The following is a 23,680-nucleotide window of genomic DNA, read 5'->3' on the forward strand; positions in this document are numbered from 1 at the left end:
AATGCACATACTGTAAACTATATTCCCATATACATGTATAACGTGTTTATGCTACTGCATGAAAGAGAAAAGAAAATGTATTAAAACTAACTAGAAAATACCAAGTCTTGTTGTTGCTAATATTCTGCCACTTTCATAACATAATGACAAAAATTATTTTTATCAATTTTATTGTGTTTAAATAAATACATGCAGGTACGTCCCCTTTGGACAAACATTTTTTATCCAAATGTGTGGTAAATAGAGTTTAAACTTGCAGTGAGTTCCTTGGTTTATAAAAAATAAGTTTACAATTTTCAAAAACAGTGAAAATTGCTTTCAGTTCAGTTCCTTGCTCAATGCAATGAGGGGTCTGTGCGCACCTCAAATATATGTTTTCTTTTCAAAATTCTATTTTTTTATTAAAATATTTTTTATCGATTTTTCGACCCTCGATACTCCTATGAAGAAAGCGTACACTGCTAATCTATACTAATTATAAAGCTGAAGAGTTTGTTTGTTTGTTTGTTTGAACGCGCTAATCTCAGGAACCACTGGTCCGATTTGAAAAATTCTTTCAGTGTTGGATAGTATTTTTATCGAGGAAAGCTATAAGCTATATTATATTATCAATAACATTAGGGATCCTTACTAAAAGTCCAATAAGGCAACCCAAAGAGTAAAAAAATTACCCGAAAAAATCCTAACACGGTGTGCGCTGCGAAACCTATTGATTATAGAACAAAACAATGTACTACCACTTTGCAGAACATATAATTTTCTTCAAAAATTATCGCGTAACCATATGTCTAACTATTGTAGTTATCTACAATTAGTGTTTTCTTTTATTTTTTTAAATAATTATAATACCGTCGCTTCAAAAACTCTTTATTGTGTACCTTGGTATTAATCCTTATCAAAATAAATTACTGCATATTCAAAACGAATTCAATACCTTTCTAGAACTTTTCTAATTATTATATTCGGACGTTTAATTCAAAAGATATCGCGATATTTAAAATGTAAGTATTAGTGTTGTAGCCAAATAAGTATTAAGTATTGCACGCGCATGTATGACTAGCATTGAAGACCTAATCTCTAAAGTGTACCCAGATGTAGTCCATATAGAAAACAAAGACTACCAGTGGATGTGTCAAAGAATAATATTGACAGCTAGAAACAGTAGCGTTGACAACATCAATAACATGATACTGGGTAAACTTCCAGGAGATAGAGTGAACTACAGGTCCATTGATAAAGTAATGGATCAAGAAGATACGGTACATTATCCACAAGAATTTTTAAATTCTTTAAATCCGAGTGGTCTTCCCTCACATTCACTCAAATTAAAAACTAGCTCTCCAATTGTGCTGCTAAGGAATCTTAAACCACAAAATTTATGCAACGGAACCAGACTCCAAGTAAAATTCCTTCGCGATAACGTGATTGGTGCTACAGTATTGACTGGTCCAGCAGTAGGGCAAACAGTGCTGATACCTCGCATACCTATGATACCAACGGATTTGCCTTTTCACTTTAAGCGAATTCAATTTCCGGTGAAGGTATCGTTTGCGGTAACAATTAATAAGGCACAGGGACAAACATTTAAGTACGTAGGAATAGATTTACGCCAAGAGTGTTTTTCGCACGGGCAACTATATGTTGCTCTGTCGAGATCTGGTTCGGGAGAAAATCAATTTATACTTCTGCCGGAAGACAAAACTAAAAATATAGTTTACGCAGAAGTACTTAAATATACCATTGGTTATGAGTTTTGAGAATAACCTAAAACTGTGCATCTACCGTATTATCTCAGAAAGTCACAATACCCCCCAACAAAGTCCACGCGGACAAAGTCGCGGGCACTGCTAGTACTTTATACCCATATACTCTAGACATATGCGTATGTTCTAGATACTATAGAGTTACACATGTTCCTCGTAGGTCATAGAGCTGAACAAAGAAAATATATTTCGCATTCTTCGTACATAATGAACAGTGCGACAGTGTTATGCTTAGAGACTTTCGTAGCGAAGCAGAAGTACAAAAGTTAATATAATTTATGTTAATTTATTAACTCAGATGATATATTACCTACTTATTTAACATTAATATGAAATATCTTCCGGGTTAATTAATCGCACTGATACTTAAATTTGGTTTGACAAAATTTTTCGATGTTTTTAACCCCGATGATAGTCATGTATGTAATGAAATTTATATATGTAGGTTTATGTATAGTATTTTTTAACGTATCTGTAAACAATTTAACAAACAAGTAAATAAATAATGGTCACATAACTCGCGTCATATCACAATCATCCTTCTTTATTTCAGCTGAGGCCGAACCCGTATTATTTAGCGAGTGGGCAAATGTGGCAGCTGATGACATAGTTACTTGGGTATTTTCTGGGTACTGCCAGCAATCACCCCAATACCAATCTTCCTATCATCGCAGGATCTCAATCTTCTTGCCTTTTAAAATCACCTTGTTTTCGACGAGAGGTTTTTAAGCGTGTCCAATAATTAAGGCTCTGTTCCGTCCTCCAAGTATAATTATTTTGGATTTTGGTACATTTGCAGATTTTTCAAATAAAAATTAAAATAACGAGATTAAACAATCAATTTTGTGAGTGTTATACATCTTTATATATATATTTCTTGTGTGCGTGTGTATGTCACTGAACTCCTCCTAGACGGCTGGACCGATTTTGATGAAATTTTTTGTGTGAGTTCACGGGGATTCGAGGATGGTTTAGATTCACAATTGGATATTTTATCTCAATTATGAGTTAAGAAAAAACTAAAAAATGTAATGTGTGTCATAGATATACAAACTGTTAGTGTCATTCCTCAATGTCTGCCGAGCAATAGCTTTCAAGCCATTACGTTACGTTTTGCTATTGTAAGGAACTAAGTAGAGAGTAAGAAAAAAAAAGCTCTTGAAAGTTTGTAGTGTCGCCATATTTGTTTCAATTTTTAATACCGTTTTTGTATATTACAATTTAAATTGCAGAAAAAAAATCATGTTTCATAGACACATAAATAGTGAGTGTGTCATTTCTCTATGTCCACGAGGTCTCGCCGCGTTATTTTCTCCTTGGGGCGAACCCGTCCGCTTAATTAAATAAACAGGTTTTATCGTTGAATGATTTCATGATATATTTCATGAAAATCTACTCTCATAAAAAAGTTAGTTTTATAGACATTGAATAGGTGTCCTCTCTCTCTCTCTCTCTTTCTCTCTCTCTCTCTCTCTTCTCTCTCTCTCTCTCTCTCTCTCTCTCTCTCTCTCTCTCTCTCTCTCTCTCTCTCTCTCTCTCTCTCTCTCTCTCTCTCTGAAGATCAATCTATGAATCGTTACAAATTTATTTCCTTTATTTTTTTAGTTTGATTTGATACAATATGATTTCACTAAAAATCATTTTCTACCCCTTCCTATTTTCATTTCCACATTACGAAGTTTCACTTCTTCCACGCGGAGGGACTCCACGCAATATTTTTGCATGCAATTAAAAACTATTTTTTAATGATGCCAAAGAAGTATAACTTCACATGCGCGTACCTAAGTACACACACCCATTTTTTAAATTTAATTTCTTCTATATATATTTTTCCTCCAAAAAAACTAAGCATTGCTGATAATTAGCTTCCATGGCAACGGGCTTTTTCAAAATTAAGAAGCAAAAAATAAAAGTACACGTTTTTCATCTAAAATTTGTTACAATAAATCGTTTTCGGTGATAATTAAAAATTTTATTTTCAATAAATAACTCATATTCGTTGTGGATTACTTGAGTTTATTTCAATTTGGTCCACTGGAAAATGTTTATTTAACTAATTTTTCATTTATAAGTAGTTGTTAATTTTGGAATGTTTTACATTCGATCCGGTAGACTGCGCTACCATCGCAGCATCAATTATTAAATATAATTCTATTTTAATTTCAGTTTGTCCCGACAGTTGGTGCTGCGATCAAATTGAGAAAAATTTTTGAAATTTTGTCTTATTATTGTGTTCGTTTAAGTCGTGTGCTAATTAAATTATAACAATGAATAGAAATTGATGTTTGAAGAGTTTAGAAGTGTTCCTAAAAAACGATACTTTTTGCGAATTTAGGGTGAAATCGAAGTAAGTATATTTTGTATAAATTTTTTATCAAATTTACACGTGAGTTTTATAACAACCAACCTAACCTAAAAATGTATTTGTGTAGCTCATTATTTTAATAATAAATTTTTAAAATTGTTTTTATTATTCATGTTTTAAATAAAATTACACGTTTTTTTAATCTAATTTATCAAATTTACACGTGAGTTTTATAACAACCAACCTAACCTAAAAATTTATTTGTGTAGCTCATTAATTTCATAATAAATTTTTAAAATTGTTTTTATTATTCATGTTTTAAATAAAATTACACGTTTTTTATCTAAAATTTGTTACAATAAATCTTTTTTCTTAATTAATTAAAATTTCATTCTCAATAAAAAAACTCACATTCGTTGCGTATTATATTACAGTTTTTTTTTTTTGCAGAAAAATGCCACGTCTTCGAGGAAGAGCCAGAAATATTGGTGGACGTACTCCGAACGCGCAATTGGTCCATGATCGTCGAATAAATAGAACAGATGAAGAACACTCGGCGGATAATGCAAATCTGAGAGATCAAGTTGCATCTACAAGTGCGAATGAAAATTTAGTACAACGCACTCTACGTCTTCGTGCTAATGCAGTAAGACAACGAGAGGCACGTCAACAAGCGACGGATGCACATAGAGAACGTAACCAACGCCGGATGCAAAATGTTCGAGCATTGACTAGAGCATCACTCAATCGCCTTGCGTTTGAATATGATCCTGAAATCAACTATTCGTCACATGCATTAATCTCGATTGGTAGTATGGACAAAAAGTGTCAACATTGTCATGCTTTCAAGTACAAAGGTGAATCAGCTGGTTTATGTTGCGCATCTGGAAAAATTTCACTGCCATCGCTAAATCCACCGCCGGAACCTTTAAAAACACTTTTAGCTGGCACCACATCTCAATCGAAATTTTTTTTCCGAAAAATTCGTAAATTCAATTCATGCTTCCAAATGACATCATTTGGAGTGTAACACCCCTCGTGCCTCAAAATTGAATTATTTTGAATTAATTAAAAGGAGCCTTGGAAACTTGCTGGATAAAAAAAAATTAGTTAAATAAATTGATTTACCAGAGGCGACACGAGGTGGGGAACAAACAAAATTTAGGAACTTCCTGTAACAAGCAAGGAGGAAGTTGGGGGATCGTTAAAATCAATAAATAAAAACTACACGATTAACTTGATCTATAGTTTCCCTGTTTTATTTGCCCTGATGAATTATCTTGTTTCCATTATTTTACATACAAAAGGTTTTAACAAGTTTCAAAGATTAACAAAAAGAAAAACGAAAATGGGCTGGCCCGCGATTATTTAAAACAATTTACATTCTTAGTTTGAAATATAAACATTTGCATTATGAGTTTCACACCCAAAATTGGATGGATCCGATGATTACATTGATAATTAGTTCTATTCGTTCTACATTTTCTTGAGGAAAACACAGGTCGCTGGTGGGTTGGTCATCCGCTTAAGATAGTTCGTAGCTAGGTAAGGGGGAAATGTTGAATTTACATTACCACCCGGGGTCTTCAAACGATCACGTCGGGTAGTAGAAACGTTTCTTCTAATGTGACCCACGGAACAGAAGGGGAGGGGGGGCCACGAGATGGGAGCAATCAGTCTCTCCCTGTCATCGACCCTGTCTGCAAAAGTCCAAATCAAAACTGATTAGAACTTGTATACAGGCAGTCTATGGGGCAGAAAATGCCCAAAAAAAAAATTTAAAGGGAAAAAAAAAGGGGGGGTCACTCACCAAAACAGGGGAGTTTCCCAGCACGCTGCAGTCGTGGAGTCAGCCAGGATCTGGAGCTCGCGAATTGCGCGGCAAGACGCGGATGATTTCTTCATAATAACAATTAAAAGAGAAAAAAAATTTCGAAGGCAAATAATTCAACTATACAGACAGACTAATCTACTAGGATTGACTTGAGGGATAGCATCCCTTATACAAAGCGACTACATAGTCGTTAGCGGTCGGATGAAGTCTTGCAGAGTCTGCCGATTCGCCGATACTCGATGGAGATCCGTCTGCAGACGCGACGCGAGTTGATCTGTGTCGCGGCAAAACACGTCTCGTAATTAAAAGTAGGCGCCGGCTCTTACAGGTGGAGGGAGGTCTGGGCCGCCGAAAGATTCCGAACTTGCCCGAATGCGGGCGGAAAAAAAACTCTGGCAGGAGTTTTGGAGTTGGCATCACTGGGCGACAGTAGAGAACTCTGTCGGAGGGGTCTGAGTTGAAAACAATCCACTCGCGCCTGGCGTCCATATAACTCAAGGGAAAGCAGGTGCTGCTCTCTGGCGCCCTAGAGGGTAGGCTAGCGGAGAAGTTCGCGACTTGGTCGCTAGGTAGCGCTTGTGATCAGTTTTAGCGCACTCATTTTTGCGAGTAGACCTTGAGAACGGTCACTGTTGCCCAGGGGGTTACGACCGGTCATTGGTCTTACTTGGAACTGAGAAGGGGGGGGGGGGTGAGGGTAAAATGCAACACTCCTGGGAATCTACGCCCCGTCGTGGCTGCAGAGGGGCGAACATAACACTAATACGTGATGAAAAAGGCCAATCTCAGCTCGTCTCTGAGAACTGGTCGCCTGCAGGCTACAGGCTTGTCTATGCAGTTAGGGTCACGAAGAGAAATTATATTACAGGCTTGAGGTGTGACTGAAGGCGGGGGAAATGGTAAGCTGTCTGCCAGTCAGGGATTAGGCCAGCAAAATATCCGATACGCCGATGGGAAAGGGGCTTCAGAGCACTGAGACAAAGTTTAACTCAGAGGAGTACACCAGACTAACAAAGTAAAATCACACTATAGTAGAGCAAATAAAATTTCCACACAAAAAAATTTAAAATCATAATAAAAATTTAAAATATATCGTGTCGAATTTACTAATTAACGGCACATACTCCCCCGCTTGAATGCGGAGCATATAGGGAAAATAAAAAAAAACACTTACACTGCTCAGTAAAACTAGTACCAGGTTCGCCTGTATCCTACTACTTATAAAAAAAAATATTACGGTCAATTCGAAAGTGTATTATAATTAATTAAATTACCCTTAACGGTGAATGAAGTCATGAGGAAAGTTGATCTCAGATGTTGGGAATGGTGTCACGTGACAAAACTCTAAACATGGGCGCTGTGAGGCGGGCCTAAAACACTGGGCCGGAACCGGAACTTGGTCCGTCGGGTGCCAGTAAAGAAAGGTGGGGATTTGTGTACCCCTGAAAATAGTGAAAGTGGGAATGTAAACCCCTGTACAATAGTCTTTCCATAAGAAGCCGAAGGCATTGGGACTCAGCCCTGCACAGTCAGGCGATGGAGAAGACAGTCAAATTTGCTGCTTGCCCGAAGGCGAAACAGAACCTCAGTCCCAGAGTGACACATGACCTATGGGTGGATTTCCCTTGGCGTAATTTTAAATTATTGGGGATGAAAACCCCAAAAGATCAAAAATCCGTAGGAAAGCATGAATTTAAAAAATATTAAATATTCGATAAATTAAGAAATTTCAGCGAATACCACTCTGATGTTTATTATTAATAACTAATATTTATTATTTTTAAGTTTTTTGGAAACAAAACGATAAATTAATGACTCTTCGCACTCAAATTTAAATAATTTAAAGAAATGTAAAATGCAACAATTATAAATCAAAAAGGGATAAATTATAATGGAGCGGTTAGATCTTCCATGACTGCTGATAGGCTTCGCACTGCCTGAGAGGGGGTTTGAACATAGGCCGTCCAAAGATGAGTGGTGGGAATGTAACCCAAAGAACACTCGAAAATGGTCATGAGATATTTCACTCAGAGGACCTTGGTCATGGCTCGTTGGCTCAGAGGACCCTAACTTTTGCGCCGCTCGTTGGCTAGCTTGACCTAGCTCCTATTTTAGAAAAACACATAAAAGAAACCAGTTTGCCATCTGGAAGTCACGTAGCTCTTACCTAAATAAAGCATCTCATTGATAACGATGTAAAAGAAATACAACTTTGGGGTAGAATGCAAAAGAAAAAAGAAAAATGGCTAGATGTGACAGCTTCAGTGCTCAGACTCTATGTATGTCACTGTACAACACATTTACGTGCAAGGGAAAATAAAGAAATAAACATGTAAAAGTATTAACGCAACATCAGTACAAAAAAAACTACAAACATTATTCTTGCTTACTTTACGAATTATAGTTATTAAAAAAAAAGGAACGTAATCAGAAATTAAATATATGAAATCGTGGAACAAGATTCATGAAGATTCAAAAAATATCAGAGGGGTATTTCTGAGTAAAAAAAATATTAAAACTATTTACGTCAAGTAGCTTGTTAAAGACTGAAATAAGGTATGTAAAAATTAAAAATTAAAATATCTTAAATTACCTAGCTTGTGAAAGCCTAGAAACGGGATGCTCAAACATACCCAAATTAATTAAGTGGACCTCTCGTTGGGGGTTGAAAGTATTTCACCCTTCTCGGTGATTACCTTAAATATTAAAATGAGACTAGTCACCTCGTAGCTGCTTAATTTCTGGGGAATAGGTATTTTAATATGATTGATTTTATTATTTTTAATGAGCTAAACGAAAAGATAAAAAAATATGTCTGTTGCCCTACTACTTGTAATAAAGCAGAATTAATTCCATGACCTTTGACTATAACACTTTAGAAGTCCAAGACAAGATTAATAATTAAATAGAGTCCATTTAAACTTGGTTTGATTATTTAAAATAAATCCTTAAATTAATTTAATAAATAAAAAATTAAATTTAAAGCTTAACCTTAAAGTATCTGTAAGCTTACAACTATTTATGCCGTTGTTATATTAATGAAATGAAATTCATCCCGTTGATCTCAGATTTTGGATATCGTGTAGGAACACAAAATGGGCGCTATGAGGGAGGCCGAAAAGCACTGAGGCCGAAACAAGGTAAATGCGTCCTTGAGCACTCAGTGACGAATGGGGACTGTAACCCCTGTAAATGGGTATGGTAACCCGTAACTTACAAACTAAATTTGGGAATATAACGCCTGTACATAATTGTTTCGCTGTCCATAAGAAGTCGAAGGCATTGAGTCATAGCTCTGCACAATCTGACGATGGATCAGACGAAATGGATGAATTTAATACTTGCTTAAAAAGCGAAGTACACCTCGGTCCCGGATACCTACATTTCTTAACTCACATAGGCTCAATATGTTCAAGCTCTGACGGTTGATCAGACCATCAGGCTGAAGCAGAGAGACCTACGAGGGAATTTCACCCCTGAGTTAGTTCGGGTTCGAAACCCGAAAGATCAACAAATTTGGATGAAAAATGGATGATGAAAAAAAATTTAGCTGTTTTAAATACATAGCTGTACACCACCTTATAAAGGAAATTAACACCGATCCAAAAAAAAAATATAAAAGTTAATAAATTGTTTACTCAAAATTCATAATTACAAAAATATTATTTATCCTTTACCTTGCATTCTTAGATTAATTGGTAAATTGCTCATAGAAAACTCGACGTTAAAAACGGTATAGTACTTTATCTTACAATAAATTCATCGCCTCATGGCTAGCGTAAAAAGTATTGGGGATTCAACCCGTGTATATAAACAATTTAATTCAGGCCTTTTCTTAAAGGCACGTGTGATTGCACCTCTCGTTGGGTGATCACGAAATAAATCTAAACAAAAGCTATGCACATGGATGTGTGTACTAACACAATGAAATGGTACATCGAAGTATATTCACTTTGCTTGTGAACGATGCAATAGGATTAGAGTACTGGTTAAAATTACTTATGAGCATATTCTTATTTTATATTACGTAATGAATGGACCCTTTATAAATTTATTTTATGTACTATTAAAATACTTAATGGTTAATTTTAAGATACTTAGAAATAGTAAACAATGGAAGTTTCTTAACATTAGCTAAAACAAAAGGTTTATATTATCATATTATTTGTATTGTTAATATTATTATAAGGTATATATAAAATTATTATGTTATATTTTAGTAACCCTAGATTAAGAAAATACTTTGCTGCTAGATTTAAGGTAGTATAGATTATTTATAGTGCTTGTTTTGTGACATAAAAATTATATTATTGGGACATACAAAGCATAGGTAGTTTGTTTACAAAACACGTGGTACGTGGGTGGAGTAGAGAAGAGTTCCGCGCGGTTGGCGGTCCTGTCATGTGGTGAAGAGATAACATGTCGGCGCGCGCACGACGCCGAGAGACAAAACAAAAAATACCACGATGTCCGAAAGGACTTCGATGATCTGTTTTTCACAAAGATGGCCTGGTTTGCAGGCGGATGTGTTATAAAAAAAAACACATATAAGAGGAGGAATTTAGACAAACTCAGGGCACTGTCGGCCGTGAGGAACAAACTAGATTACAACGCATTGTTACGCTGCCGGACACGGGTCAACGGCATGACATTGTCTCCTCCAGCCGGTGAGGCGGGAAGGGGAGGGGTGAAGTGGTGACAGGGGGAATGACACGCGCGCTGATAAGGCACGCTGCCTGAAGGACGTCGCCGCCCGGTGTCTCACCGCGCGCAAACACAGTCACAGCGGGACGTAAAACTCAAAATAAATTTTAACATAGAAATACCATATAACTACCGGGTGTACCAGCGATCAGTTTACAATATTATTACAAAATTGCTATTATCAAAAATTAATTTAAAAAATTTTTTTGTACTTTTATTTTTATTTTAGATATGCTTATATTATTCAGGTATGCCTATAGACCAAGGAAACCATGCTCTGCTACCAAGTTGTAACACCCATCGTGCCTCAAAATTGAATTATTTTGAATTAATTAAAAGGAGCCTTGGAAACTTGCTGGATAAAAAAAAAATTAGTTAAATAAATTGATTTACCAGAGGCGACACGAGGTGGGGAACAAACAAAATTTAGGAACTTCCTGTAACAAGCAAGGAGGAAGTTGGGGGATCGTTAAAATCAATAAATAAAAACTACACGATTAAATTGATCTATAGTTTCCCTGTTTAATTTGCCCTGATGAATTATCTTGTTTCCATTATTTTACATACAAAAGGTTTTAACAAGTTTCAAAGATTAACAAAAAGAAAAACGAAAATGGGCCGGCCCGCGATTATTTAAAACAATTTACATTCTTAGTTTGAAATATAAACATTTGCATTATGAGTTTCACACCCAAAATTGGATGGATCCGATGATTACATTGATAATTAGTTCTATTCGTTCTACATTTTCTTGAGGAAAACACAGGTCGCTGGTGGGTTGGTCATCCGCTTAAGATAGTTCGTAGCTAGGTAAGGGGGAAATGTTGAATTTACATTACCACCCGGGGTCTTCAAACGATCACGTCGGGTAGTAGAAACGTTTCTTCTAATGTGACCCACGGAACAGAAGGGGGGGGGGGGCCACGTGATGGGAGCAATCTGTCTCTCCCTGTCATCGATCCTGTCTGCAAAAGTCCAAATCAAAACTGATTAGAACTTGTATACAGGCAGTCTATGGGGCAGAAAATGCCCAAAAAAAAACAGGGGAGTTGCCCAGCACGCTGCAGTCGTGGAGTCAGCCAGGATCTGGAGCTCGCGAATTGCGCGGCAGGACGCGGATGATTTCTTCATAATAACAATTAAAAGAGAAAAAAAATTTCGAAGGCAAATAATTAAACTATGCAGACAGACTAATCTACTAGGATTGACTTGAGGGATAGCATCCCTTATACAAAGCGACTACATAGTCGTTAGCGGTCGGATGAAGTCTTGCAGAGTCTGCCGATTCGCCGATACTCGATGGAGATCTGTCTGCAGACGCGACGCGAGTTGATCTGTGTCGCGGCAAACCGCGTCTCGTAATTAAAAGTAGGCGCCGGCTCTTACAGGTGGAGGGAGGTCTGGGCCGCCGAAAGATTCCGAACTTGCTCGAATGCGGGCGGAAAAAAAACTCTGGCAGGAGTTTTGGAGTTGGCATCACTGGGCGACAGTAGAGAACTCTGTCGGAGGGGTCTGAGTTGAAAACAATCCACTCGCGCCTGGCGTCCATATAACTCAAGGGAAAGCAGGTGCTGCTCTCTGGCGCCCTAGAGGGTAGGCTAGCGGAGAAGTTCGCGACTTGGTCGCTAGGTAGCGCTTGTGATCAGTTTTAGCGCACTCATTTTTGCGAGTAGACCTTGAGAACGGTCACTGTTGCCCAGGGGGTTACGACCGGTCATTGGTCTTACTTGGAACTGAGAAGGGGGGGGGGTGAGGGTAAAATGCAACACTCCTGGGAATCTACGCCCCGTCGTGGCTGCAGAGGGGCGAACATAACACTAATACGTGATGAAAAAGGCCAATCTCAGCTCGTCTCTGAGAACTGGTCGCCTGCAGGCTACAGGCTTGTCTATGCAGTTAGGGTCACGAAGAGAAATTATATTACAGGCTTGAGGTGTGACTGAAGGCGGGGGAAATGGTAAGCTGTCTGCCAGTCAGGGATTAGGCCAGCAAAATATCCGATACGCCGATGGGAAAGGGGCTTCAGAGCACTGAGACAAAGTTTAACTCAGAGGAGTACACCAGACTAACAAAGTAAAATCACACTATAGTAGAGCAAATAAAATTTCCACACAAAAAAATTTAAAATCATAATAAAAATTTAAAATATATCGTGTCGAATTTTCTAATTAACGGCACAGGAGCAACAAAAATTGTTCATAATGAAGATGGTTGTAATTTCGAATCTACATTCAAAATTCAAGGTCAAGTGTACCACCAAATTGGTTCATTGCTCCCAATGCCTGATGCCGATCCAAAATTTTTACAAATTTATTTTATGGGCAATGAGGAGCAACAATCACACACACGCTGCGCTTACAACTATATAGAGCAGATGGAGGAACGAGAAATTGTGGACATTTTGGAAACGTTTTTGCAAAAACATAACCAGTTGTTGCAATTGTTCAAGACTTTTTCTAGCAGACTGCAAAATGACAACTGCGCCATTATTATTAAAGCAGACAAAGTGCCCTACGAAGAGCACGCAGGCACATATAATGTTCCAACTATTAATGAAGTTGCAGTTGTTATGGCTGGTGACCCATGTGAACGTCGGGACATTTGCATTCAACACAGAGATAATACGATGCAAATAATTCAAGACAATCATCGTTCTTACGATGCATTGCAGTATCCGTTGATATTTTGGGAAGGAGAAGATGGATACCATTTAAATATTAAACAAAGGAATCCAACTACAGGTACAACTTATAGACTATCTTACAGATTTTTTTTTTCAAATAATTTCTGTATCTGTCATATATATATTTATTTGCAGGTGAAGAACTGATCAAGAATCTTAGTGCTATGAACTTCTACGCATATCGATTGATGATTCGTGCTAATGAAGACAATACCATTCTCCGATGCAGACAGCTATTTCATCAGTATATTGTCGATATGTACGTAAAAATCGAAAGTGAGAGATTACAATATATAAAATTTAATCAAACAAAACTTCGTGCTAAGGAGTACATTCATTTGCTCGACGCCGTTATTGGTAACGTAGATGCATCTAATGACATCAACAACATCGGTAGCGCATATATTCTCCCATCATCATACATTGGTAGTCCGCGTCATATGCAAGAGTATATTCAAGACGCCATGACTTACGTACGTGCATATGGCCGACCAGATCTTTTTATCACATTAACGTGTAATCCAAACTGGGATGAAATTCAAAGTTTGTTGTTGCCAGGTCAAACATCGATGCATCGCCATGATATCACTGCACGTGTTTTTAAACAAAAATTAAAATCTTTGATGAATTTGATTACACATCACTCGGTATTTGGTGAAACATGTTGTTGGCTTTACTCTGTTGAATGGCAAAAACGAGGTTTACCTCATGCGCATATTTTGATTTGGTTGGTGGATAAAGTACGCCCAGAAGAAATCGACAAAATTATATCAGCCGAAATTCCAGATCCGAATGTTGATCAAGAATTGTTTGACATTGTAACTACTAATATGATCCATGGTCCATGTGGTACTCTAAACATGATGTCACCATGTATGGACAATGGAAAATGTACGAAACGTTTTCCAAAACCATGCCAATCTGATACTATCACCAATATTGATGGTTATCCATCTTACCGGCGTAGAGACGTAGACAATGGCGGTCAATCATATGAATTGCGTCTGTCAAACGGTGTGACAGTAGATATTGATAATCGCTGGATAGTTCCATATTCACCATTGCTGTGCAAAACCTATAAAGCGCACATAAACGTTGAACTATGCAGTTCAGTGAAATCTATAAAATACATTTGTAAGTATGTTCACAAGGGGAGTGATAAAGCTGTATTCGCTGTTCAAAATGTAAATGACAATGACGAAATTACACGTCATCAAATGGGTCGATACATAAGCAGTAACGAAGCTATTTGGCGCATTTTTACGTTTCCTATACATGAAAGGGATCCTGCTGTTATACATTTGGCTGTGCATCTTGAAAACGGACAGTGTGTTTACTTTACAGAACAGACTGCACTACAACAAGCTTTAACGGCTCCAAAAACAACTCTTACTGAATTTTTAAACCTTTGTTGCCGACAAGATGTTGTTGGTCAATTCGCAAGGACATTAATGTATACTGATGTTGCTAAATTTTTTACGTGGAATAAACAATCAAAAAATTGGGAACCACGGAAACGAGGCATTCCAGTCCCAGGATTCACCGACATATTTATGATAAATACTTTAGGTCGAATATATACAGTTCATCCTAAGCAACGCGAATGTTTTTTTTTTTGCGTTTGTTATTGGTTAACGTTCCTGGACCAACATCTTTCCGATATTTGCGAAAAGTCAATGGTACCTACTTTATACGACACTTTCTTTGATGCGTGTCGTGAGTTACATTTATTGGAGGATGATAACCATTGGGATCTCACACTTGCAGATGCAGCACTGAGCTCATCTCCACAACAAATTCGTCAATTATTTTCAATAATATTGACGTGTTTTCCGTCTGAAGCATCTGCTTTGTGGGACAAATATAAAGACTCAATGAGTGAGGATATTTTACATCGGATTAGAATTACTAATCAAAATCAAAATATTGAATTCTCCGCAGAAATATATAATGAGTCATTAATAATTATTGAGGATATTTGTATTCTTATTTCGAATATGCCGCTCATCCATTTCGGCATGCCAGCGCCTAACCGCCCAGCAGTAGATACCATCAACAGCGATGTTCAACGGGAACACCACTTCGATAAAACTTTTTTGGCTACTTTTGTTGCCAATAATGAACAATCGCTCACTGCTGAGCAACGAAATGTATATGATCAAATTAATGTATCAATTGCAGCGCAACAAGGTGGATTCTTTTTTTTGGATGCACCAGGTGGTACTGGTAAAACATTCCTCATTTCATTGATACTTGCGCGCATCCGATCACAAAAAAATATTGCATTGGCTATTGCTTCATCAGGAATCGCAGCAACGTTACTTGATGGTGGACGGACGGCGCATTCAGCGCTTAAATTACCTTTGAATGTTCACACAAATCCCGAAGCAATGTGTAACATAAAGAAGCATTCAGGCATGGCTCAAGTTTTGAGAAAATGCAAAATTATTATCTGGGATGAATTTACCATGGCCCACAAGCATTCGCTTGAAGCTCTCGACAGGTCCCTGAAAGATATCAAGGATAATACTAGGCTTTTCGGTGGTGCTCTATTGTTGCTGTCTGGTGATTTCAGACAAACATAACCAGTCATTCCACGCGCGACATATGCAGACGAAATAAACGCATGTTTAAAAGAATCTTATCTATGGCGAAGTGTCAGCAAATTATGCCTTACTATTAATATGCGCGTTCAACTTCAAAATGATCCATTAGCGTCAAGATTCTCTGAACAATTGTTGGATATTGGCAATGGTAAAATTGAATTCTATGAAGATACACAATAAATTCGACTTCCAGAGAATTTTTGCAACATGGTGGCTACCAAAGATGAGTTAATAAACAGTATCTTTCCAGATTTGAGACATAATTGTACTAATCATGAATTGCTACGAGAGCGAGCAATTTTAGCTGCGAAAAATTTAGATGTTGATGCCATCAATTTCAAAATACAGCAATTACTGCCTGGTAATGAAACTACATTTAAATCGATCGACACTGTTGTTGATCCTGATGAAGTTGTTAACTATCCTGTAGAATTTTTAAATTCATTAGATTTACCTGGAATGCCACCACATAATTTGCGACTGAAGGTTGGTTCACCTATAATTTTGCTTCGAAATTTGAATGCTCCGAAATTATGTAATGGGACGCGATTAGTTATAAAAAAAATCATGGGCAACATTCTTGAAGCTACTATTTTGAGTGGAAAATTTCAAGGTGAGGTTGTACTTCTACCACGGATTCCAATGATTCCTTCAGATTCGCCTATACCATTCAAACGTTTACAATTTCCAATCCGCTTGGCATATGCTATGACTATAAATAAGTCACAAGGCCAAACAATGACAATTTGTGGCTTAGATTTAGAAAATCCGTGTTTTTCTCACGGTCAATTATATGTTGCGTGTTCCAGAGTTGGAAAACCATCGAATTTGTTTGTTTATACGCCTCTATGATTAACTAAAAATATTGTATATCCAATAGCATTAAGATAAATTAAGTTTTTGTAAATTAATAAATAAATGTTATAAAATAGTTTCAGTATAAGATTTTTTACCTTTACTTAAAACATGTTAAATTTTGTATTTACGATGCTGTTATTGCCACACTCCACGGATAATATCCCAACCTGTAATCAGTCATATCATTTACTTAAAATTGTCGGTGACGCCTAGAAATATCCGTGTCAATAATCATAGACAGTGGCTGCTATTATCCAGTCTACAAATTTCATCCGTGGAGTGTGGTAATAGATGCATATTTTTAGTTAACACAGCTTCTACATTTCACTTCACTCATACAGTATATGCATAATTACACTCACAGTATATACTCACATGCTACCGATCGGTCGAATTTGTATAAGTGTACATGTAATGACGTTAGATATTAAAATAACTCTTGAATAATAATTTTCATCAAAACAGTCCAGATTGTCCAGATTATTACAGCTTATTGAAGAATGTTTGAAATTTTCGAATTAACGACGTGTGTACAGGACAACGTCTGTCGTGTCTGCTAGAAATATATATAATTTAAAGTGAGTAACTACGGAACAATTAAGGAAAAAAAGTATGTCTATTTGCCTGGTATTTTACCACTATCATGCAACAAATCGTAAATAGCCAGTGGTTAGATGTGCTACAAAATATACGTTTAAAATCCTAAGAAAATAATATGCACTAATCCAAGATAGTTAAAGCATATTATATTAAGTTTAAAATACGTGTGAGTACGTCAATTCTGCTCCACTTTAAACTGTAAGCTCTCGAAGTTTTATTTTGTTGGATGTGTTTCACATAGATATCAATAACTTTCATTTGTTGTTTAGTGAACTTCGCTGCCTTGATCACTGATATACTCCGCATTCCGCCTAATCATCAGCAAGCAAACACCAAAAAAAATTAAGAAATTCCACATACTTAATGCAATCAGGGAACCAAAATTAAAAAAATAATCACTTCCTCTTGTTTTTTGACAAGTTTTTACAAAGCCTCGTGAACAAAGCTGCACTGCCACATAATTTCTGCATCGTTATTTCCCACATTAATTTATTATTGCAGTAATTGACGAGAATTCGAGAGACTTGAATTTCGTTTCCCCGATTTCACAATTGCGGCCAGTTTCCAGTGACAGCGACTCGACTGGTAGCGAAATCGCTGGTTAGGGTTCGGGTTCCAACTCACACAGAATGTCCAGCTGCTTAGTGTTCGGGTTACAACTCACACAGGATGTCCAGCTGCTTAGGGTTCGGATTCCAACTCACACAGGATGTCCAGCTGCTTAGGGTTCGGGTTCCAACTCACACAGGATGTCCAGCTTCTTAGGGTTCGGGTTCCAACTCACACAGGATGTCCAGCTGCTTAGGGTTCGGGTTCCAACTCACACAGGATGTCCAGCTTCTTAGGGTTCGGGTTCCAACTCACACAGGATGTCCAGCTGCTTAGGGTTCGGGTTCCAACTCACACAGGATGTCCAGCTGCTTAGGGTTCGGGTTCCAACTCACACAGGATGTCCAGCTGCTGAGGGTTCGGGTTCCAACTCACACAGGATGTCCAGCTGCTAAGGGTTCGGGTTCCAACTCACACAGGATGTCCAGCTGCTGAGGGTTCGGGTTCCAACTCACACAGGATGTCCAGCTGCTTAGGGTTCGGGTTCCAACTCACACAGGATGTCCAGCTGCTTAGGGTTCGGGTTCCAACTCACACAGGATGTCCAGCTGCTTAGGGTTCGGGTTCCAACTCACACAGGATGTCCAGCAGCTTAGGGTTCGGGTTCCAACTCACACAGGATATCCAGCTGCTTAGGGTTCGGGTTCCAACTCACACAGGATGTCCAGCTGCTTAGGGTTCGGGTTCCAACTCACACAGGATGTCCAGCTGCATGTCGATGGTGACCGGCTCGCCCACGCCGTTGTTGGCTGTGCACTGGTAGACCCCTGCCTGGTGCCTGTCCACCTTCTCCAGGGTGATGGAGAAGCCCTCCACCGACTGGTCGCCGCTCGGCAGAAGGTTGTCCTGGAAGAGAAAACCCGTAACACACCACATTCATGCACAACTGAACATTCGGTTCCTTAAAAATTATAACCTTAAGAAGAAAAAATGGGTTTCCCCGGCTTCTCGGGTTTCAGCCGCGTCGAAGCCGAAGTATTCTCACCGTAACTGCGACCCTGATGATGGCGACTTCAAGGACCACCGAAACGTCGGTGAAATCATTTTCCCTTCGACGCGGCTACAACCCAGAAGCCAGGCCACCACAGACGCAAGATGCAGTTGTCCAGCTCTGGAACGGACGGACGGATGAAACGTCAAAACGTCGGCAAGATACCTAATTCCGGAAACCTTTACCATCTTAAAAGGGTCCTTAAGTATGTTTTATTTGTTTGTATGTTGGCATTAAACACTTTCTGCTTGCGTTTGAACAAAATTTTTGAACAACTGGAAACAATTTCATTAAGTATTACAACGAAAAAAAGGGTTTAATATTGTTTGCTCGTCATTCTAATATACATTCATATCGAAGAAAAATTTGCACTGGTATTTGAGACATCCAATCTCTTAGCAGCATAAAAAATATAAAACAATATTTGACGGACGTGCGGATGATTGTGAATCTCTTGGCTCGTTGACGGATGACGGACGGACCCGACAGGTCATAGCGGGTACGCCTTTACTGTGTGTAAGCAAATTCCAGCGACACACCGACCGCAATCACCGTGAGAGCACGGTAGTGCCACACCTTCTTGGACCAGAGGATGTGTCATTTGGATCGCCTTTCTGAAGCACATAATATATTAATATGTACAGATTTCTGTACCATAGACTGTGAATTATTTTTCTCGCCTTTCTGGTCAAGAATAGGTTTTATTTTGCTAACATATTTTTGGCTGTTAGATGTGATATTAGCTCGCTTTTCTGAACCAGGAGATTTGTTTTCTCCTCTTTCTGGACCAGAAGATGAGTTATTTTACTCAACTTTCAGAACCAAATAATGTGTAAATTTGCACAGATTTTTTTGGACCTTCAGGTTATGTTGTATTTTGCCGATCCATCTGAACCACACCATTCTGGACCATAGAATATATGTTATTTTACTTACCTTTATGGCCAGGGGGATGTGTTAATTTGCTCACCTTTGTGGAGTAGAAATAAAGAACGTGTTCATTTGCTCACCTTCCTGGACCAGAAGATGGTGGGCACGGGGTTGCCCGAGGCCTTGCACTCCAAGGTCACCGTCCCGCCTTTCCTCGCCTTCAGCTGTCCGTTCGCCGGGTTCATGCGGATGCTGGGCGGAACTGGAACAAGCATTACGTTCCATCACCCCACTTCTTTGTTTTCTACCAGCACCAGTTGTCGGGCTTCGCAAGGGTATATCAAGTAGTTTGAAGGTATAATATGGTACTAACAATGCATGCAAACATACAATTATTTATGGAATAGACAATTAATTACGTATTATGTTTTTATAGTTTAAATCATAAGGAAAAAATATTCACTAACCCAAGATAGTTTAAGCCAATTATATTAAATTGAAAAAAAAAAACGTGTAGACTACGTATGTTAATTTTGCTCCATTTTAAAACTGTAAAATCTCGAAGTTTTATTTTACTGGATTTTCACTTAGATATCAATAACTTTCATTTATAGTTCAGTGAACTTCGCTGCGTTGATCACCGATTTACTCTGCATTCCACCGAATTATCAGCCAGCAAACACCAAAAAAAAAGGATAAGAATATTTGACGTACTTGATGCGATCAGGGACCAAATTCAAACACACTTTCACTTGTTCTTCGACAGTTTTCACAAAGCCCCGCGAATAAAGTTGTACTGCCACATCATTTTGCAACTTTATTGCCCGCGTTAATTTATAATTAAAGCAATAACGAGAAATTTTTTTTTCCCACGATGATCCGAAATTCGAGAGACTTAGGGCCGCTTGCAGTCAGGTGAGTCAAGTCCGAGAAAAAACTCGGCAGGTTAATCAAATGGAAGAATACTCCACTTCGTCTCTAGTCACGACTGTGCAAGCCGGCCTAAAATTTTGTCCCAATTTCAGAACGTATTTAAATAAAACATTAAAGATAATGCACTGTGAAATGGGTCATAATACGACTTTTTTTAAAAAAAAAAAAAGATATTTGCAAAAGGGACGACTGACTTAAAAGATTTTTCATTCCTGGTTTATAAAAACTTCACGAATGGACAACCAAGAAGAATACATAAATTAGACCGCACGCCGAATTCCGTGGGAAGAATTCGAACGGAACAATGGAATAAAAAATAAAATAAATAAATAAATTACAGTACAGAAAAAAAAAGAGCAGGCTGACAACGACGAGAGAGTTGCTATAAGAACCGCAAATATCAGACAAAAAATTAAACCTTGGACAAAAAACAGCGCCAAACAGACAAAAGCGACGATGATAGCAAACAGATGATATGGACAAAACTACGACAACACAGCGATGAAACTAAACATGTATTCTAGACAATGCAACGGCGACAGCACAGACTAACACACTGGAAAGCCTATTGTGGGTTCTTGAATTAACTTCTCGGATAATGCCAAATCAAGAACTCCTGGCACACTGGAATATTAGGTCCATATTGGTGCGTTAGCAAGTTGTATAAATTCATAAAATAAAACGCTACACAACAAAGTGGGCCAAAGAAAGGCAATTGTGTGTAGTAACTCATCAGAACTCAAAGACACACTTACAGTTTGTGCGCCGTTATCACGGGTGACATGTATTCCGTTTTATAAATTCATAAGCGAGCGAGCAGCCATAGGTTTCAAACCATTTTTACAAAAGATAATAGCGGCTTGTGAACAGTCAGAATGTACAAAGTATGCTAAGTCGATTATCGTAATCAAAGTCATGTTCCATAACAAACAAACAATAACCCTACAAGTGCGCGGTATGAATATCTCGTCATCGAAGCTTCAAAGAACCCCTTGGAGGTTGATGTGATCTGTGTTACGGAGATATCTGTTTGAAAATATCTCTCTCAGTTTAAGAGAAGCTTCTGAAAAAAAATTCCAAAAAGTAACATGTACAATTTACATCGGCGGCTATGAAGTGTTGGCGAAAAGTTCTGCACCCTGTTGTTTATGGCCAAGAAATCACATTAGAACCATAAAAGAAACCAAGAGATTATCTCGACTGAAAAAGTCAACGTGGTTAAGAGAACAATGTAATGACTCCCAGAAGAAGACTTTAAAAACAAATTAACCAAATTATAATGTCGTGTCAATTTGAAAATTTGCAAGTTTATGTAATCTGGATGACAATGCAATGATTTGGTGCCATCGAACTGATCTGATGGAGCCAGGAGGTGGAAAGTGTAACTCTTCAATGGCTACCAGTAAAGCTCTTACATTTGCAGTCCGTTACTGACAAAAGCGCTTATCTTAAAAGTATAATTTATGAACCTTTTAGTGTGTCACTGATTGAATCGTGTTTTTTAATATAGTATTATTTTTCAAAATAAGCTATAAAAGTAAGCAAAACCTGACTTCCTACCGCTAATAAAGGTACTGCTCAAGATGTTTCTGAACGCAGCACTGACCGTTACCTATAATCTTAAGGCTCGGTTTGACAATGTAGAGTTACTTTTTTAATTTTCTCTTAATTATTAATAATAAAGAAAATTAACTAGTTAATTTATTCCGATAACTCTCTTGTTTAAGTTGCTTAGTTACAAATTTTCTGACAAGAAATTTACTAGACTTTTTATTTAGTTGTAAAATTTCACGCAAATTAGAACAGTTATGAACACTTGCGTGTCTTTTTGCTGTTTTTTGGATACTTTTTGGTAAATTTAACTTGACAAATTTTGAAATGAAACACAAACTCTAGAGAGCTCTCGTGATAAATTTGCAGGAAAAACTCTTAAATTGACAGTAATGACAGGAAAATGAAATAACCCAAATGGTGTGTGACGCCGAGACTTAAAAGCCAGATTCAATTAACATACAGAAAAAGTAATTTTAATTATTACTGCAATGTGAAAGATTGAAATATATATATATATTATTTTTAATATGTCATGTATGTTATAGACAAACTTCAAGAACAGACAAAAATACGAACACAGAAACACACAGGAAACAAGCCAAAATAAGCCTATGTTAAAAGTGAAATGCATAAACTGCACAGATAATTCAGTAGAAGGAATTACAAAATATCACAACCAAGAAGAACACAGTAACTGACAACGACTGGGCTGCTCGACTGTCATTGACCGAGCCATGAGAAAAGGCCGGGAAGGGGGGGGGGGGGTGGTCTAAAGTATACAAACCACTGGTTTTCCAGTGTCCTCTGTCAGTTATTTTTGAGCCTGATGACCGGAGCAGATGTCAGTTTCCGAAACATTACAGATGTTTTGTCTTGGGAAGTATTCTTTGTTCGTCTGTGCTGTGTCGTTGTGTTGTTCGAATATTAGTTCAAGCCACGTCTCTGGGTTCCACTGTGCGTCGCTGCGTTGCCGTTGTGTTGTCGAAATCGTCTGTGTAGTATCATCATTGGGTTCGTCTGTTTGTCGCTGGCCAATATATTTTTTATATGTATTTAGTGTTCTTGTTGTAATGGACTCAGTAGGAGACGGCTACCCAGAAAATAGTGACAGCAATGTTGACCGAAACTTCGGTGAACCCTTCTCCTATGACGTCTCTAGACGCCACAAGCCAATTGAACTCAAGACAATGGCCGTGATTATCTACGATCCGCACCAACGTAACGAAATGTACTATATATTTTGTACGAGTCTCAAATTCTTTGTCAAAAGAGCGTTAATATATGTAGCTGTATAATTTTTTTTAATAATACGTGAAAAATCTTATCGCTTAAGCTGTTGCGATTGATTTTCAATATGTCTCTCGTCTGAT

The 23,680-nt window shown here is 37.8% G+C and overlaps 1 protein-coding gene across 3 annotated transcripts in view; it reads right to left on the reverse strand.

Annotated features, from left to right (window-relative positions):
• LOC134538701 (lachesin-like) overlaps positions 1–23,680 on the reverse strand; it is a 510,913-nt gene that overhangs the window by 102,831 nt on the left and 384,402 nt on the right. For all 3 annotated transcript variants that reach the window (XM_063380138.1, XM_063380136.1, XM_063380137.1), the window contains exons 4-5: positions 19,964–20,085; positions 18,658–18,808 (exon numbers count right to left, since the gene is read on the reverse strand). In XM_063380138.1, coding sequence (XP_063236208.1) covers positions 18,658–18,808; positions 19,964–20,085 — 273 coding nt within the window. The remainder of the gene's footprint in view (positions 1–18,657; positions 18,809–19,963; positions 20,086–23,680) is intronic.

The sequence above is a fragment of the Bacillus rossius genome, chromosome 14, assembly GCF_032445375.1.
Source record: "Bacillus rossius redtenbacheri isolate Brsri chromosome 14, Brsri_v3, whole genome shotgun sequence".
Lineage (NCBI taxonomy): Eukaryota > Metazoa > Arthropoda > Insecta > Phasmatodea > Bacillidae > Bacillus > Bacillus rossius.